Source organism: Eretmochelys imbricata, chromosome 5 (genome assembly GCF_965152235.1).
Source record: "Eretmochelys imbricata isolate rEreImb1 chromosome 5, rEreImb1.hap1, whole genome shotgun sequence".
NCBI lineage: Eukaryota > Metazoa > Chordata > Testudines > Cheloniidae > Eretmochelys > Eretmochelys imbricata.
The window spans coordinates 77,522,546-77,542,599 of NC_135576.1; the positions used below are offsets into that span (position 1 = coordinate 77,522,546).

Sequence of the window (20,054 nt, forward strand, 5' to 3'; positions counted from 1 at the left end):
CTCTTATTTGACCATGTTGTGTTGATGCAGCACAATCACTGTTAATCTCCTTATTTTTATGGATTGCCTGTTTTTTTAAGTACTAGCATCTCCTCTGCTCCTGTTTTTTGCCAAGTTTTGTTCAGCACAGCAAAAACCAAAGAGTAAAAATATTTAGCAATGACATAGTTTTTTAACTTTTCAAAGAATTGTACAAATATGTAATCCTGATGAACAAATACCACTGCTGTCTTCCTCTTCTATATGAATTCTTACAATATGTAATATACTAATGCTTTTTCTAATATGTTACTGAATTTATTGATAGGAACCTAGCAGTGCTGTGTGTAAAGTCAAATAGGAAGAGTATAGTACCCACCTAGTTTCGAGTGGGGAATTTTTCCACGTGAAAAACAACATAAAATACCAATCAACATGACTGCTGTGTCAATTTAGGCCTGGAAGCATAAACTCTGTGTATGGGTAGGTAACTCAGATTATGTGCATGCCCTGTCCTAGAACTCTTTGCTGTGGTTTCCCACTATAATACCAGTTGTAGTGTTGATTTTATGGACAAAAAGATGAAGTTGAGAATAATAATGGCTTGTAGATCACCACAGAACTTGCACTTGAGAGATCTGATTTTTATTCCAAGCTCTGTCATAGATCACTTAATCTTTCTATGACTGTTTCCCACTCTAAAAAATAATTGCCGAGCTCACAGAGTTGTTGGGCAGATAAATTAATTTTGCCAGATTAATCCAATGGAACTACACTGACCATTTGTTGTATTCTAAAGCTATTAAGGTTTGTAAAGTGCTTTGAGGTCTCATAGAAGACATTAATTATAGAGGTTCAATATATTATGTTGTCTTAATACTACCAGGTCAACTAATATAAATCCAATTAAAAGTATGGGGAAGAGGGTTTGGGGTTGTTTTTTTTTTTTCAAAATTTTAAGGAAAAAAACTCTGAATTCATTCCAGGCAATTTCATGTCTCTGAATTTTCCCTTTATTGTGAAAATGTTGGTACAGTGAATATTTTTTACATCAAATCCTGCAAAGAAAACCTCTATAAAAGGCACTTTTTCACATGAAAACCATTTGCAAAATTCTGATGGGAAGTAAAGTTAGGTCTTTGAAAATCCTCTTGGAAGAGGAAAGGGGATACATCCTTGAAAATCCTCTTGGAAGAAGAGAGGGGAATACGTCTTGGAAAATCCTCTTGTTGACATGGTTGCTGGAACAATTTTTATGGTGGGGGTGCTCAGAGCCATTGAACTAAACTGTAATCCCTGTATATAATGGAATCCTTGTCAAGCCAAGGTGTGCAGCAGCACCCCTAGTTTCATCATCTATGCTTGTTGAAAGAAGGGGGTGAGAAACCATGATAGAAACTCATTTACATATTCAAGTATACTCATTCATTTTTGATGGGAGAAAAAGGAGACAGGTGTGGATGTAGTATAATTGGAGGACAGGTTGCACAGCCTCAACATTTTTGGGATATACTTCACTTTATAAGAGGAACAGGGCTAAATGCACGGGATGTGTGAAAGTGGTTAGCCTTGGTCTCAGGCCACGCATATAGAACAGGGCAACGCGCTTACTCTTCAACTGTGCTCAGAAAGTTGGATATTCAAGCCTGCACCTGGGTGCCAGACTCCACCAAAAAAGAAGAGTCAACAGCATTGATGCCAGTCAGTTTGAGAACCGCTGCTCTAGGCTTTTCCCTTACAAAGATTCCCTTGAAAATGGTAACTGACAGAAACCAAAGGGGACCGTAAGATTTCCTGCATGTATTGACTTCTTATGTGAAATGGTTCAGTGAAGTTTGGGTTTTACTGAGAAGTATCAGGTTGCTAACCCTCCAAAAAATCCTTAGGCCAGTGTGATCACAGTGGACAGACAGTAGTGCTGGAACTATGGGTGCTGGGAGTGCTGCCACACCTCCTGGCTTGAAGTAGTAATAAGAAACACCAAATGCCTGGTTTCCATCATCAACACCCCCACTATATAAATTGTTCCAGAACCCCTATGGATAGATGTCAGCTACAGCTGAAAACATTTCATAAGTCTACTCAAAAATGCTAGGGTCATCTCTGTTGACATTTACTGATGCTCATGCTGACTTGTTTGCTCACTCAGGCAGCTGCTGCAAGTGGAACGTCTCACCTACAGTGCTGCTAAAAGCTTATGAAAGTCACTCCATGTAGTCCCTACACTCCAGACCACCCCTGACCCTTGGCAGCTGCTCCAGTATTGCATAAAGAGCTGAGGAGGCTGGGTCAACTGAGTGGGAATCCTGCAGCTGCTGCAATCCACTTCTCTCTCTTCCATTGCCTACTTCCCCATCCCCAGCTCAGAACTTGGAGCCAATGCTGGTGTTCTTGGTTCCGCACAACATATAGTTTGCAAGTCTGAAAATTAGCTTGTATAACTAGCATAAAATGTCACTTGTGGAGCTTAACTAGACATGGTAGTTGTTAACAGACGATTCCTTCCTTTCACAAATATTATGGACCGTACAGCACGCGGCTATAAGCATAGGAATATTGTCATCGGCCATGTCCAGCTTCCTATACAGGCATCACCAGTGGGTTTTTAAATGGCCAAATGCACGCTCCAGTCATTCTGCACTTGTTCAGCCTGTTGTTGAACCGCTCCTTGTTGCTGTCAGCTTGCCCCATGTACGGCTTCATAAGCCACAGCATTAATGGGTAGGCAGGGTCTCCAAGGGTCACAATGGGCATTTCGACTTCACCTACTGTGATTCTGGTCTGGAAAGAAAGTCCCTGCTTGCAGCTTCTTGAACAGGCCAGTGTTCCGAAATACGTGCGTCATGCACCTTTTTGGACCAGCCTGTGTAAATGTCCGTGCAACGTCCACAAGTGCCTGGAGAACCATTGAGAAATACCCTTTGCAATTAATGACCCTGGACACTTCCATCAACATGTGTCCAACGGTCTACTTTCCCACTCTGAACTGGTTAGTGACCGATCGGTAGCAGTCTGGAGTAGCCAGCTTCTATAGTGCAGTTGCCACACACTTCTCCAATAACAGGGCAGCTCTCATTCTCATGTCCTTGTGCCGCAGGGCTGGGGCGAGCTCATCACACAGTCTCATGAATGTGGCTTTCCTCATCCGAAAATTCTGCAGCCACTGCTAGTCATCCCAGGTGTGCATCATGATTTGATCCCACCACTCAGTGCTTGTTTCCCGAGCCCAGAAATGGTGTTCCACTGTGGTCAGCACCTCCCTGAAAGTCACAAGCAATCTCGTGTCATAGCTCCTATGCATGGCTAGATCAACGTCGCACTACTCTTGCCTTTGTAGTTTAAGGAATAACTCCACTGCCACTCGTGATACGTTGATCAGAGCGAGCAGCATACCCGTCAGCAGTTCGGGATCCATTCCTGCAGCCTGAAAGAGGCAGCGCGCACAGTACACAAACTGTTGAAAGATGGCACCAAATGCAGATGAAGCCCAGGGTTTGCTGGGATGCGAAGCAATGCATCACGGGGCATTGGGACTAGACTCAGGATGCCCCACGACCCCCTCCGCCTTCTCATAAGTCTTACTGTCAAAAGAGAAAGTGGTGCTCTTGTGGGATAACTGCCCAGAGTGCACCACTCAAAATAGTACAGCAAGTGTGAACATGCAATTGCACAGGCAGCTGTCAGTGTGAACACACAACAGGGGTTTTCCTTATGCGCTTTCTGAGCGACGCTGTAACTGCTGGTGCTGTAACTTTGCCAGTGTAGATGTGCCATTAGTGAGCCAAAAAGTTTTGAAGGAGCCCCTTGTTAAAATGACCGCCCTGCACCTTTAAGCGGAGGGGTATTTGACTGGCTGGCCGAACAAGGGAACTATGCTTTATGGCTTGGGGGAAAGGGGAGATGGAAAACTGCTGCAAAGGGTCAGCGAGGTTGCTGACTCATCCCCCGGGAATGAGGGATTGCAAAGGGACAGCCCTGTGCCTTACCCCTCCCTTTTGCACGAAGCAGTGTGGATCTGCAGGCACAGTATTGTCCTTTGGGCACATAGGCACACATCCAAGTTGCTCGAGGGTTCGCAGCTGGGCTTCTGTGGTGAAGCAGTACACATTGGTGTCCAAAGAGGGGCATGTTATGGGATCAGCTGATACCGCTGATGTATGTTGTGTGGGCCCATCACCGGCCACCAGATATAATTGTGGTACACATTGTGGGAAACAATTTGGGAATGCTTAAAAGGGTGAAACTAATGCTCAGAACAAGGAGAGACTTGAGGCTGATCCTTGAAATTTTTCCAGGAGTTAACTTTGCATGGTCAGTTATGCTTCAGCACAGGGTCTGGCAGGGAGCAATTAGCCCCCCAGGGTGGACAAGGCCAGGAAGTATGTGAATAAGGGGGCAGTAATTTCACATCCTGGCATAGTATATGGATCACCAGAGTTGTTTCGGGAGGATGGGGTTCACCGCTCAGACTTAGGTGCTGTCACGTTTTTGACTGATCTAAAAGAGGACATTAGGTGAGGTCTGGGAATCTTACCGAGTTTGGGGAGGAGCAGCCAAGCTAATGGTTTTTGCCTCTTTGTGGCAAATGTTCAGTGCAGGTATTCCATAGGAAAAGTATACAGTGACCGGATAAATGGCTTGGGAAAGGACTTAAAAAAAGTTGTTTGGTAAAGGAGTGAACAGGGGGCAGTTGGGGACTCCTATGATTGGTAGGGCAGGGAGCCAACCTTAACCCTCCTGTGAGGATGGGGTGGATGGTAAGGTCCCAGCAATGGATTTGCTGGAGGGACATGAGTGGGAAAAATGGGGGAGCTGGTAAAATCCCCCTGGTTAATTATGGAATAAACATGGGATTACCTGCACTGTACACTTTTTATCTGCTGGATAGTCCCAGGCATCTGATAATAATAAAGTTTGCTGCATGATTAGACCTATATCCCATATCTCCTGTCTTCTTTCCATATAGCCAGACAATGTTGGCATCTCATGACTGCCCAGGTTGGATGTAGAGTACAGAAGGAGCCAGTCACTGAACAGTAAATATATTACTTGACTGCTTTATTCACTTTTCACCTCCCAGACTGGATGCTGAATGAGGGAGGAGGATCCTATGGAAATAATATGTGGTGATGCAGTTAGGTATTGTCATAAATGCATATGTACAAGAAGATAGAGATATGATTGTTCATGCAGCCTTAAGCATTTCCTGATAGTTTGAGTTTTGCATTGCAACTTTTATATTCTTTTAGCATTGTTTTTAGTTTGACATATTATATATTGGATAGAAGACAACTATAGAAATGCCAAAAAAATAAAATTTCTGTTTATGCACATCTAAGTAAATATTAGGTTTTGTAAGTTTAAGCTTCTTGATAGAGAGCCAGGAAAACCGGATTTTATTGTTGCATGCCAGAAACTTGCTTTATGACTTCAGGTAAGTCACTGAGGCTAATCTGTACTTCAGTTTCTCAGTCTGTAAAATGGGGATAATGTCTACTTTTGAAAATACTGAGACTTTTGCATGAAAGACACACATTAGTGAAAAGTGGTACAAGAAATAGTATGGTTCATACAAATAAATATTTACCATTCCAGCATTTTCATAAATAATCAAATTTAGTGTTGTGTTTTTCCTCTGTGGGTAGATTTAACATTTTTCCTTCTAAATTAGATTTTCTGTCAGTGTTTTTCGTACTATAAAACACTTATGTTCAATTTGTTTTTCCATAAGCTTGGATATGCCAAAAAGTCCAGAAATAGGAAGTGTTTAAGGATAAGAATGTCACATTGTATGTTTATGGCTGCTATCTCCTAATGTAGATAGTGTTTGCAAGTATTTTTCTATAAGAAAAATGTGAGTATTCCATATAAACTGGCAAATAAACTTAAACCCTTTTCCATAAATACTTGAATTAAAGAACACCAGATGTTGCACAGAAGCTACTGCTGCTTTGTGAACTTTATGGTATACACTTTCTAAACCCACAGGAAGCGTCTGAGGGGGAAAGTATATTAATTAAGTTCAAAAATACATTTTCCAGCTATAGAAAAATCTCCAAAGAAAATACCTTTTGATCTTCAGCAGTGTGAGCAGGCTGTCCCAGTAGTCTGGGAGCAGAATACAACTGTTGTCACATGGGATCTAGATTTTGGCTTCTAGTTCTCTAGGCCAAACCAGCCTGCGAGTAAGCCAGCTGAGGCCCATTGGAGATGGAACATGTATGTCTCTTGGACCATCTCCTCTGGCCAATGTTCAGAGCATCGCAGACTGTCTGCAAAGGGAACATTTTCCAAGCCCTCCTTGACCTGAGGAAAGATTTCTGCGATATGGGGGACTTGGGGAGAAGGAAAATTGCTGGCAAGCCCAGAAAATCATCTCCTCAAACAAGAAATATGACCTAAACAGTATGGTCTTCTGCTAAGATGTTGAGTTTCCCTCACTATTTTGTAACTTTTTCCCTAGGGCTGGCCAGAAAACATTTGTTTCCAAAGAAGTTGGAGAGTTTGAAATTTTTTTTTTATTCTGATATGGAATGTGGGGGAGAAACCCACCCGGCCCTGGTCTACACTAGGACTTTAGGTCGAATTTAGCAGCATTAAATTGATGTAAACTTGCACCCGTCCACATGATGAAGCCCTTTATTTCAACTTAAAGGGCTCTTAAAATCGATTTCCTTACTCCACCCCAGACAAGTGGATTAGCGCTTAAATCGGCCTTACCGAGTCGAATTTGGGGTACTGTGGACACAATTCGACGGTATTGGCCTCCGGGAGCTATCCCAGAGTGCTCCGTTGTGACCGCTCTGGACAGCACTCTCAACTCAGATGCCCTGGCCAGGTAGACAGGAAAAGAACCGCGAACTTTTGAATCTCATTTCCTGTTTGGCCAGCGTGGCAAGCTGCAGGTGACCATGCAGAGCTCATCAGCAGAGGTGACCATGATGGAGTCCCAGAATCACAAAAGAGCTCCAGCATGAACTGAACGGGAGGTACAGGATCTGATCGCTGTATGGGGAGAGGAATCCGTGCTATCAGAACTCCGTTCCAGTTTTCGAAATGCCAAAACCTTTGTCAAAATCTCCCAGGGCATGAAGGACAGAGGCCATAACAGGGATCCGAAGCAGTGCCGTGTGAAACTGAAGGAGCTGAGGCAAGCCTACCAGAAAACTAGAGAGGCGAACAGCCGCTCTGGGTCAGAGCCCCAAACATGCCGCTTCTATGATGAGTTGCATGCCATTTTAGGGGGTTCAGCCACCAGTACCCCAGCCGTGTTGTTTGACTCCTTCAGTGGAGATGGAGGCAACACGAAAACAGGTTTTGGGGACGAAGAAGATGATGATGAGGTTGTAGATAGCTCACAGCAAGCAAGCGGAGAAACCGGTTTTCCCGACAGCCAGAAACTGTTTCTCACCCTGGACCTGGAGCCAGTACCCCCCGAACCCACCCAAGGCTGCCTCCTGGACCCGGCAGGCGGAGAAGGGACCTCCGGTGAGTGTACCTTTCAGAATACTATACATGGTTTAAAAGCAAGCATGTGAAAGGATTAATTTGCCCTGGCATTCGCGGCTCTCCTGGATGTACTCCCAAAGCCTTTGCAAAAGGTTTCTGGGGAGGGCAGCCTTATTGCGTCCTCCATGGTAGGACACTTTACCACTCCAGGCCAGCAGCACGTACTTGGGAATCATTGTACAACAACGCACTGCAGTGTATGTTTGCTGGCGTTCAAACAACATCCGTTCTTTATCTCTCTGTGTTATCCTCAGGAGAGTGAGATATCATTCATGGTCACCTGGTTGAAATAGGGTGCTTTTCTTCAGGGGACACTCAGAGGTGCCCGTTCCTGCTGGGCTGTTTGCCTGTGGCTGAAAGGAAATGTTCCCTGCTGTTAGCCACGGGGAGGGGGGAGGGTTGAGAGGATAGCCACGCGGTGGGGGGAGGCAAAATGCGACCTTGTAACGAAAGCACATGTGCTATCTATGTAATGTTAACAGCAAGGCTTACCCTGAAAGAGAGTAGCCACTGTTTTATAAAATGTGTCTTTTTAAATACCGCTGTCCCTTTTTTTTTCTCCACCAGCTGCATGTGTTTCAATGATCACAGGATCTTCTCCTTCCCAGAGGCTAGTAAAGATTAGAAAGAAAAAAAAACGCACTCGTTCTCTGAGCTCATGCTGTCCTCCCACACTGACAGAGCACAGACAAATGCGTGGAGGCAAATAATGTCAGAGTGCAGGAAAGCACAAAATAACCGGGAGGAGGGGTGGCGGGCTGAAGAGAGTAAGTGGCGGGTTGAAGACAGGGCTGAAGCTCAAATGTGGCGGCAGCGTGATGAGAGGAGGCAGGATTCAATGCTGAGGCTGCTGGAGGATCAAACCAGTATGCTCCAGTGTATGATTGAGCTGCAGCAAAGGCAGCTGGAGCATAGACTGCCACTACAGTCCCCCTGTAACCAACCGCCCTCCTCTCCAAGTTCCATAGCCTCCACACCCAGATGCCCAAGAACGCGGTGGGGGGCCTCCGTCCAACTAGCCACTCCACTAAAGAGGATTGCCCAAAACACAGAAGGCTGGCATTCAATAAATTTTAAAGCTGTAAACTTTTAAAGTGCTGTGTGGCATTTTCCTTCCCTCCTCCTCCACCACCCCTCCTGGGCTACCTTGGTAGTCATCCCCCTATTTGTGTGATGAATGAATAAAGAACGCATGAATGTGAAGCAATAATGACTTTATTGCCTCTGCAAGCGGTGATCGAAGGGAGGAAGGGAGGGTGGTTAGCTTACAGGGAAGTAGAGTGAACCAAGGGTCGGGGGGTTTCATCAAGGAGAAACAAAGAGAACTTTCACACCGTAGCCTGGCCAGTCATGAAACTGGTTTTCAAAGCTTCTCTGATGCGTACCGCGCCCTCCTGTGCTCTTCTAACTGCCCTGGTGTCTGGCTGCATGTAACCAGCAGCCAGGAGATTTGCCTCAACCTCCCACTCCGCCATAAAATCCCACCCCGCCTCCCCCTTACTCTCATAGATATTGTGGAGCACACAGCAAGCAGTAATAACAGTGGGAATATTGGTTTCGCTGAGGTCTAAGCGAGTCAGTAAACTGCGCCAGCGCGCCTTTAAACGTCCAAATGCACATTCTACCACCATTCTGCACTTGCTCAGCTGTAGTTGAACAGCTCCTGACTACTGTCCAGGCTGCCTGTGTACGGCTTCATGAGCCATGGCATTAAGGGGTAGGCTGGGTCCCCAAGGATACATACAGGCATTTCAACATCCCCAACAGTTATTTTCTGGTCTGGGAATAAAGTCCCTTCCTGCAGCTTTTGAAACAGACCAGAGTTCCTGAAGATGCGAGCGTCATGTACCTTTCCCAGCCATCCCACGTTGATGTTGGTGAAACGTCCCTTGTGATCCACCAGAGCTTGCAGCACTATTGAAAAGTACCCCTTGCGGTTTATGTACTCGCCGGCTTGGTGCTCTGGTGCCAAGATAGGGATATGGGTTCCATCTATGGCCCCACCACAGTTAGGGAATCCCATTGCAGCAAAGCCATCCACTATGACCTGCACATTTCCCAGGGTCACTACCCTTGATATCAGCAGATCTTTGATTGCGTGGGCTACTTGCATCACAGCAGCCCCCACAGTAGATTTGCCCACTCCAAATTGATTCCCAACTGACCAGTAGCTGCCTGGCATTGCAAGTTTCCACAGGGCTATTGCCACTCGCTTCTCAACTGTGAGGGCTGCTCTCATCTTGGTATTCATGCGCTTCAGGGCAGGGGAAAGCAAGTCACAAAGTTCCATGAAAGTGCCCTTACGCATGCAAAAGTTTCGCAGCCACTGGGAATCGTCCCAGACCCGCAACACTATGCGGTCCCACCAGTCTGTGCTTGTTTCCCGAGCCCAGAATCGGCGTTCCACAGCATGAACCTGCCCCATTAGCACCATGATGCATGCATTGGCAGGGCCCATACTTTCAGAGAAATCTGTGTCCATGTCCTGATCACTCATGTGACCGCGCTGACGTCGCCTTCTCTCCCGGTATCGCTCTGCCAGGTTTTGGTGCTGCATATACTGCTGGATAATGCGTGTGGTGTTTAATGTGCTCCTAATTGCCAAAGTGAGCTGAGCGGCCTCCATGCTTGCCTTGTTATGGCGTCCGCACAGAAAAAAGGCGCGGAACGATTGTCTGCCGTTGCTCTGACGGAGGGAGGGGCGACTGACGACATGGCTTACAGGGTTGGCTTACAGGGAATTAAAATCAACAAAGGGGGTGGCTTTACATCAAGGAGTATTTCAGGCAGGACTTCACGGAGGGTTCCAATAAGAAATGGTGCACCTAAGTAATTGTTCTTATTGGAACAAGCAGGTTGGTCTGGCCTCTGATTGATACATGGCTAGATTTACCTCGCTGCACCTTCTCTGTGAGTGACTGCAGTGTGACCTAGAGGAATGAGTCCCCTAGACGGGGGAGGGGGGGAAGTACAAAACAAATCTGGTTTATTTCTTGTTTTGATCCACTCCATCTATCTTTTACATCTTTGGCTGGCAGCAGACGGTGCAGAAGGACTGCAAGCCATCCACATCTCATGGCTGTTCGGCAGAAGACGGTGCAGTAGGACTTCTAGCCATCCTCATCTCTTGCCTGCCTGGCAGAAGATGGTACAGTAGGACTGCTAGAAATCCGTATCGCCTGCCTGCTCACCATAAGATGGTTCAACAGGACTGACTGCAGGACTAAAGAGAATGACCTAGTCAAGTCACTCCAAATTTAGTCCTTGTGCACATGTCTGCCCAGGCGCTCCTGGCCGATATGGCCAGGAGCACCTCGGACATGACGATGACTGCTACCAGTCGTACTGTACCGTCTGCTGCCACAAGGCAATGGCTTGCTGCTGCTGTGTAGCAATGCAGTACCATGTCTGCTAGCACCCAGGAGACATGCTTGCCATGGTATGGAGTCTGCACAGGTAACTCAGGAAAAAAGGCGTGAAACGATTGTCTGCCCTTGCTTTCACGGAGGGGGGGAGGGAACGGGGGCCTGACGATATGTACCCAGAACCACCTGCGACAATGTTTTAGTCCCATCAGGCATTGGGATCTCAACCCAGAATTCCAATGGGCAGCGGAGACTGCGGGAACTGTGGGATAGCTACCCACAATGCAACACTCTGGAAGTCAATTCTAGCCTTGGTACTGTGGAAGCACTCTGCCGAGTTAATGCACTTAGAGCATTTTCTGTGAGGACACACACACTCGAATATATAAAAACGATTTCTAAAAAACCGACTTCTATAAATTCGACCTAATTTCGTAGTGTAGACATACCCCTAGTGTTGCCAATAGCTTGACATTTAGGGCACTCACTTCCAAACCAGGCACAGTAGGAACTTGAACTTGGGTCTCCCGCATTCCAGGTGATGAACACAGGGCTATTAGCAGTACTGGGTTTGGTGTCTCTTTCCACTTCACCCCACAAAATCCATCCTGGATCTGATATGCCTTCCCAATCAGTTTTGCTTATTAAGAACTTTGCAGTAAAGTGAGGACAATGTCGTGACTGAAGAACAATCTTTCTAATAACTGCCTGTTGTCTTTCAACATACAAAGAACTAGGAACTGAAAATCACAAGGCTAGGAGAGGAAAGAAACACCATCCCATAGTACTTTTACCCTAATTATTTTAAATTCCTCCTTTTGCCTCCATGACACCCAAATTGTCCTCTCCCTTATTTCTTCATACAAAAACACAAACCCCAATATCATCCTTGCCTTTCAATCTGACCATGTTAACCTGCTCTTTAAATCCCTCCAATGGCTTTCTCTGCTCAGCTGCATCAAATTTAAGCTTACCTTTGCCTTCAAGACCCTGTATAACTTTGCACTTAACACTTATCCACCCATCTCTTTATCCATCTTCCCTTATCTCCTCTGCTGTACTAATGCCAGCCTTGATGCCTCATTCCACCTGCTTCTCTCACAAATATCTCTATTCCTTTATCCAAACCACCCCATGCAAATGGAATGCCCTCTTTGAGCTGGTCCACAAGGTTACTACCTTCTTCATGTTCAGATACTTCCTGAAAGTTAACTTCTACTGTAACTCCTACAAGAAGTCAGGTGGTTGCTTATTCCTATTTATCCACAGCTTTTTTATAACGTCTATTTAAAAAAACACAAGTGTGTTGTGTTTTTCAAACTGTGCTACTAAGATGTGGCTATTTGCTACTTTGACTACCTTACTTAGCTTTGTACATTTCTCCTCTACCCCTTCATCCGTTTGCCTTTTAGACTGGAAAGTCCTTGGAGACAAGGAGCAATGTTGTCTCATGTTTGGAAAGCATCTAATACTTTGTGAGCTCTATTGGAAATAATAGTAATGACTTCAAAATTTAGTCTCTAGAGCTCTATGAAAAAAAGATGAACAATATTATCTGACTTAAGTTATTACCCCTCCAGCCAAGAGGAGGTGGCCTTGTGTATACAGTCCTCTTCCGCCTTTTTTGAATTATTGTAGACCAATATAGCAAATATGCAGTGAATGTAAAATTGTAGTGTGTTGTTCAAGCCTGGAAGATGTGCAGACAATCTGTTCTTAAACATAAACATCACAATATCACTCATAGTTAATAATAGGGCAATTGCAATGGTGCATATTTGTAATGTTCTTATCGGTAGCCCCATAGTCAAATTCTTTCATGCTCCTTGGGATGACGTGAGATTTTAATTTAAGACAAATGTGAGGTGTGCAGGCCTGGTAACATTTCAACTTTCATTGTCTTGGAGTTTTTGTTTTTTAGTGGGCTGGGAGGGCTATACACTGTCACTAGTGTGTCTTATAGTATGGATCAGGAAAATCTACACAACCACCTTATCACCATACAACATTTCTTATTTATTTTTCATTTTTTTATACAGCCAAATTCCTCTGCAGCTGACAGAGCGACTGCTAGACTAGCAACACACCCACTGTTGAAGACAAAAATTGCTGATATTAAAGGTATGAAATAGACAGTCTCATCTTGTGCACAAACAAATACAGGAATTTGAACATTATCTTGTTCTATCCCTTAAAAATGGTGTTGTGGAAGAGGTAATATAATTACTCTGTCTCAAATAGGGATGTTTGTCGTAACCGCACAGATGAATTGTAAACGTTTTACAGTTAATTTCTGAACACTGAAGCGTCCTGTATTCTGTAAGGAACTGAATTTTTAATAAAAAGAATATAAATGAATATGAATATATATATAAATAATGAATATGTCATTGTCAATAATAAACTGGCTTATTATAGCCTGAATATGTTGGTCACTTTTGATATTAAATTGCTTCCATGTTTGTTCTCTGCTTTTAACCCACAGTAATAGTATTTGCTATTAGGTGTATTTACTGTTTGCTAATAGGTGTATGTACTGTTACACATTTGTATTACCGAACTTAAGCCAGCTAGCTGAGATGAAGTCACAGACCTAAAATAGTTTTGTAATATTAACTGCTTAGCAGGTTAATAGGTCTAAAACTCTCAGTTGTATAGCAGCTTGCAGACAGAGGGGATTATATGATTCATAAAATCCAGAAGTCTCTGCTAAATTGGTGCTGCATCCTGTTTAGAGCAACACCTATATTGATTCTATAAAGACTCTATATTGGAGGTATTTAAGGCTGGGGTTTTTAAAGTAGGCTAAAGCAGTTTGCACCATTTCCAGTATGGACATAGCTTGTTTTTCACCACAGCATTCACATACCCTACACACCACCGCTAATGGTGTACGGTTTAGATATAGGCTAAAAGAAGGTTGAGACATGTTGGTTGGTGCTCTCTGTTGGGCAAAGAGCAGATATGGAAAATTCCAAGCCAAAGGGTGAATGTTTCAGAAAAAATTAGCTTATGAAAAAAGGTTATGGTGGAAATAACCTTAGCTAATAACAGGCACTGCTAGGTGCCTATGATTATACGTGTGTGTGTATATAACGTGTGTTTGCAGATTTCCACACTCAAAATATCACCTAACATTAACTTGAATCAATGAAAATCATCTGATGCTGAGAAGTTCGCTGCATGCAATTGGAGCCCTCACTCAGTTCTGATTTCCCCGCTTTTCCTCTTTGACAGTACTTCAAGCCATTTTCAGCCCCTACTTTTACTTTCTAAATGATCTAGTGAAGGCACCAAAAATATCTCATACTTGCTCAGCATAGTGGATCTAACTTGCAAACATAGTGTCAGAGCCCCTTGAGCATTATTTTAACTAATGTGTGTACTGTCGTGATGCTGCAATAACTCTATTTGCTATTATTTTTGTAGCTGCTGTAAAAGCCTTTAAGGATGCAAGACGGAAGCCACCTAAAACTCAATCTTCAGATGAGCATAAATCAGAAGAACAGCTTTCTCAAAAGCCTAAATTGAGGCAACAGTCTAATAGCAATGTAGATAACCAGACACATACACTGGTTCTAAAACAGCAAGACGCTAAAACAAAGGTGAATGTGAAAACAGCCACTAACATAGAAAATAAACAAATCTGCGAGAGAGAATGTGAGCAGAAAACTTTAGAAATTGAAAGAACAGATTCTCCGGGTGATTTGTCATTACAAACTTCAGAAAAACATGCAGTAGTTCAGGATCAAACCGAAATAACAATTGACTTGCCAAAAAGAAAAAAACTTACAAGTGCGAACAAGTTCAGGATAACAAACAAATCAAACAGTGATGTCAGTGATATGGAAGAATTTGATAACAAGGAGTATTTTGATGACAGCACGGAAGAGAGGTTTTATAACCAGTCATCCGATTCTGAAGATACTGATAGTGATGATGATTTCTTCATTGGCAAAGTAAAGAAAAAGAAGAAGAAAGTGGCAGATAGTGACCTTTCTTCAGCAAAGGAAACGAAAAGACTCAAAGAAGCATTACTAAACAAAACAAAGGACTCAAAGTTCATGACGATGCAGGATGTGATCACAGAAGAATGTAAACCAAGTGCAAAAGCAATGAAGTTGGAATCAGTATTTTGCAACTCTCTGTCCAGATCTGATCAGAAATCCAAAAATATGAAGAGGTACTTTTTTCCATTTCAATTATAGAAATTATAGAGTAATTATTATGACTTGTAATATTTCCATCGAATGAGCAGAATTTCAGCCAATCACTGCTCAGAGTATTTGGATTGGCATTTTGTAGCCAGTCACATTATTCTTCCTTGACCATTATGCATTTTTCAAATTTTTCCCTGCTCCGGAAAGTTATTCATGTGTCAGTATCAACAGAAAGTCCTAAAAAGATGCTCACAGCAATGTAACTGCTCCTGACCATCATAAAAGTTGAACTCAAAAGCTCAAGATGAGCCAACAACCAAAATCAGTTTTATATACAAAAATATAAATTATATATAGTTCTTGCATTGGTTTACATGTCAGTTTCACTTTAATGTTAACCAATTGCAAAAGCTGTTTATTGCTATCATACCCTAGTGCCATGTAGATTATCCAGCAAGTATGGTGGAGCTGGCCATTTTTTCAAACAAATATTTTATTATTATTCCTTTCTTGAAAGATCTTTAATACTATTTTCTTGTTTTTTAGAAATGTTAACTATCAGACTTCCAAAAATAGAAGAACAGGTATGTGTCCATGGTACTGCTGCTCCATTTGAATTCCTTAAAATGCCAAAAGTAAAACCTGTCAATCTGTACTTATGCCTGTAGGGCTAATCACAATGAGGTATTCTGTTTTGTTTCATATTTCAGTTTAGGACTTGTCTCCATGAAAACAATTAGTTTGCGGCAAGCTGGGGTGAGAATCTACCCCCTACTAACCTGTCATAAACTGTCTGTGTGGACCCTCTTGACATGTATTAACTATGTTAATGTGCTTTCATTTACTTCCATTTCAGAGAGGACTAGATCAAAGAATGTAAATGTGCATCAGCATGGTCTACATGGACAGTTAGTCTGCAGCAGGCTAGTGCAGCGTAGATTCACACCCCATCTTGCCACGAACTAAATGTTCATGGAGACAAGCCCTTAGTGACATTTATTCACATATTTTTGTTTGAGTCATCAAGGGATTGCACTTGCCGTTTAACTTGTAGTAACTGTTTGATGCTATACATTTCCATGGTTTGAAATAGTTACCAAAAGCAAGCATCCTACAGGTCTGTACTCAGCCACCTTTCCCCACGTAAAGTAATATCTTACTCCATGAAGCTACTCATGGAAAAAGGTACAACCTGAGTGTGAGTAAAGGTGGCGGAATACAACCCTTAATCTCATCAAGTGGTTCATCCCAGCAAATTATTTTAGCCACTTGAATATTTTACCCAGATTATGGCTCATTCTGCACTTTCAAGGATTAGAATTTTTTTGCTGCATCAAAGAAATTATGTACCGAATCTCATATTGAAAGTGCTACTCTAAAGTCAGATGTCCAGTGACTCATCCCTCATTGGTGTACTGTACAATAAACTCAGATTGTGATGACTCTTATGCATGGTAATTAAAATTCCACCTAAATTTTGCATTGAAACCCCAGTGCCTTCTGCCATCTTGACCATATCTGCTGTTCATGACCTGTCAGTTTGCTGATTTGTGAGAAGAGGGATAATCTTCCTGGGTATTTTTTAAAAAAAGTATAAAGTATAGTCATGTGTTCATATGTGTATATTATGCGTGTCTCATTAGGAATGGATATTGGAGATTATATGGTATGTCTCACTTATTCTATATTGGCTTAGTTATATTGGCTTCCAGTAAATACCTACCCTTATCTTCCGGTTTTTACAGTATGTATTACCTGGTTTTGTGTATGTTCATAACATAGTTGCATTTAATGCTTTTTTTTATTGTATTTTATGCACAGCTTTTCCAAAAAATGAACTGCGGGTAAAGAGAAAACAACTTGCTAAAGCTGCTGGTATACAGTATGAAAATAAAAAAGAGCATTTAGAGCAACCACTTCATCCTTCCTGGGAAGCAAGCAAGAAGCGTCGGGAACAAATATCTCAAATTACAGCATTCCAGGGGAAAAAAATTAAATTTGATGATGATTAAACTTTTTTAATATAAATTCATATTTTTAAAGAAGATTCTTCGAGTTCCCCTCGAGTTCGGTGTCTACTTTTGAGATGTAACAACTTGTGTTTTGGCTGGACCTTTGTGACCCTGGTGTTATAGATTGAAAAGAGAATATTTATCTTCTTGATTGAGATAATACGTGCAAAGTTGTTTGGAAAGTAAACCTTTTACAGTATTTGAGAACTAGTGCCTTTTTCAAATCATATTTACATGTATAAACTAAATAGTATCGTAATCTTGTGAAATCGGTGATGTAGTCTTTTAAAGGTTTTTTAGCAAGGGAAAAGCTATTCCAGATTTGTTTATATTGAAGATTGTTTCATTTGCTCAGTTTGTGCTATATTAGTTGACTAATGGGGATGTCACATAGTATCAGATTCAGAGTTCAGTTCTATAGTGCCACCAGCTGTGAAACCCACAATGAAGTCAAGAAGGGGTTTATGGAGATATTTTGTGCTCTGTAGTAGTTGGGAGTTTTGACTTGCTTCTGTTTCCTCTGTGGCGTTTTGCGTTATGTAAGGTACGCTCAAGAGAATTATTTAAGGACTTCCATATCAGAAGAGATGGGAAGGGTAAGTGCTCCTATCTAAGAAAACATTATTAAAATAGTTCATTAAAGCATATGTTTAAAATATCAAAATATTTACTCTTGTCTTAGCTGGAAGAAGTTAAGAGCACTGTTAGCTCTGAAGACATTTGCTAAATTCCATAAATGCATGAAGCAAGCAGAAATGGAGATCAGTAGTGCTTAAGGTAAACTCTAGGTAGCAATAAAAACTTGCCATCTAAAAAATAATCATCTTTCTTGATTAGATCAACAATTTTGATAACTAAAGTGCACAGTCATGAGCATTCCTGTACTGAAAGGAAAATTCAGTGTGCCCCACTTAATTTAAATTGCATATAAAAGTACCATCTGATCAAATGCTATTGATTTTTTTCCTCCAAAGATCTTGTTTTTTTGATATCCTAACTGTTGGAAGGGTATTTGACTGTATTGGATGGAGCTATCAGTTTAGTGTTTTGGAGTTCCTGGGATCGGGGTGAGGGGAGATGGTTTTTAGCCATATTTTTTTCTTAAAAGGTCTTTCATATTAGTTAATTTTAAAAGATCTATGAACTTAATTGTAACTGCCTCTTCCTCGTGGTTTAATTAGGTGCTACTGTCCTTTATACAATTGGTCTGAATCAATTCCATAAAACATATACACAATTAATAATATGGATATTCTATGCTATGCATTGCTGTCCGTACAGCAGGAAGGTTTTTATATCGAAAGTGATGTTCTCTCCCTTCCTGCATTACGTTGCAGCCTTGGAGGAATGTGGATTTCAATTAAGTTTGTGCCCCAGGATATTTTGTTTTTTTTTTAATTCCTCATTGTATGAAAGAGGGGTGGGTGAGTGGGTAGATGTGTGGGGGCGGGGGTGGGAAGTGGGGTTTTTATACCAGATAGTAGCAACAGACTCAAAGTAATCTTGTACTAAGTCAGCAGCCAGTGGCTATACATAGGAACTACGTTCATTATATTTTGAACATATGTTTTTCTTCAGGGAAAATCATGTTTTGAAGAGAAGGTCATCCTCTTGAAAGCAATATCTAGAATACTGTTTTATATATTCTAGACAAGAAACTTTTTTGAAGGCTTAGTACTAGTTCAAACAAATATTTGATGTGCAATTTTCCTGGCTTCAATAAAGGGCAGGAAACTTTTTCTCTCCTTTTGTTAGCTGTAATCCTGTTATAAAAAAATTTCTTCACAGGCAGCTAATATTTTCTAGGTAGGTAAAAGTTTCCAATTTTTAGAAGTGACTGATCTGCATTGTCAAATTTAAAAAACAAACTTGTAAACTTAAAAACCTAAGAAAAATGTAGATCATATACAATATATAGCTAGTTTTTAAAAGTTTATATCCTGAAGCGTCTCTTTACATGTCCTTAGAGTGCAAGGACCATTTAGTTTTTCTTGGCAGTTAAGAAGGCAGGAAGAGACTTTGTTATAGCTATAATTTGTAACCTTAAGTGTACTCCTGGGGGTATCTGAAACATCAGAGCCTCCTTTTTTGCAAAATGACCTTTTAATTCTTCACGAGTTTGACTGGAAGGCCTTGATCAGAGAAATCCAACCATTATTCCACATTCTGATGCTCAGTTACTGTAACTTTGGGGGATGGAGAGGAAGGGCAATCTGAGTGTGACAGATCCTTTTTTACTACCTTCCATGTGTCTTATGGGTTGTGCTTAGAGGCCATACCCAGGCTGGGGCCCCAATGTTCTAGGCACTGCATTATAGAGAGCTGTGTTTTATTGTATTTGTGCAAGAGAACAACTCTTTTGAATTGAGGAGCCTAGTGAATTCATCTGAAGTTTAATACTGTGTTCACAGGAGTTTCTGTTCAGAAAATAACATACAAAGTAAGTGTACATTTTGCTAAAGTGATGTGTATCTCTTTCTGTGTTGTTCTGTGGTAAACCTATGGCCAACCCGACCCAAAAATGTCTAAGGGCCTACATATTTTTCTGGTTTTAATAATGATTGGTATACTGAAAAGGCATTTCTTTGGGTGTGAACATTAGATGACTGGCAACTCCTATCAAGCTGCAGCAAGCTGCACAGTTCAAAATAAAATCAATGTTTAGTACTGTGCACAGAAGAGAGACGCTGTATCAATACATATTAACAGACAATTGCTCAACTGCAATTCAGGTTGCAAATATGTATCAATAGCTGGAAGTGAAAATATCTTAATAGACCACATACTTAAAAAAAAACTGAAGGAAAATCAAGAAACTTAAAGTTACTTTAAAACCATTATGGAAATGCTGATATTGCTGTCCCCATTTGAAAGATTTGAAAACTGAGACAGATGTAGTAAATTATGTTGTGTATACAATTTAATTATTGAATTAAATATGGTATCAGGAGAGTTAGGGCCTGTTCCAAAGCCCTTTGCAGTCGTTGGGAGTCTTTCCAGTGACTTAAATGGACTTTGGATCAGACCTA

The 20,054-nt window shown here is 41.8% G+C and overlaps 1 protein-coding gene across 3 annotated transcripts in view; it reads left to right on the plus strand.

Moving 5' to 3' along the window:
- SRFBP1 (serum response factor binding protein 1) overlaps nucleotides 1-17,979 on the plus strand; it is a 133,956-nt gene extending 115,977 nt beyond the window's left edge. For all 3 annotated transcript variants that reach the window (XM_077817370.1, XM_077817371.1, XM_077817369.1), the window contains 4 exons: nucleotides 12,893-12,974; nucleotides 14,283-15,036; nucleotides 15,560-15,597; nucleotides 16,835-17,979. In XM_077817370.1, coding sequence (XP_077673496.1) covers nucleotides 12,893-12,974; nucleotides 14,283-15,036; nucleotides 15,560-15,597; nucleotides 16,835-17,025 — 1,065 coding nt within the window. In that variant the 3' untranslated portion in view covers nucleotides 17,026-17,979. The remainder of the gene's footprint in view (nucleotides 1-12,892; nucleotides 12,975-14,282; nucleotides 15,037-15,559; nucleotides 15,598-16,834) is intronic.
- The last annotated feature ends 2,075 nt before the right edge of the window (nucleotides 17,980-20,054 follow it).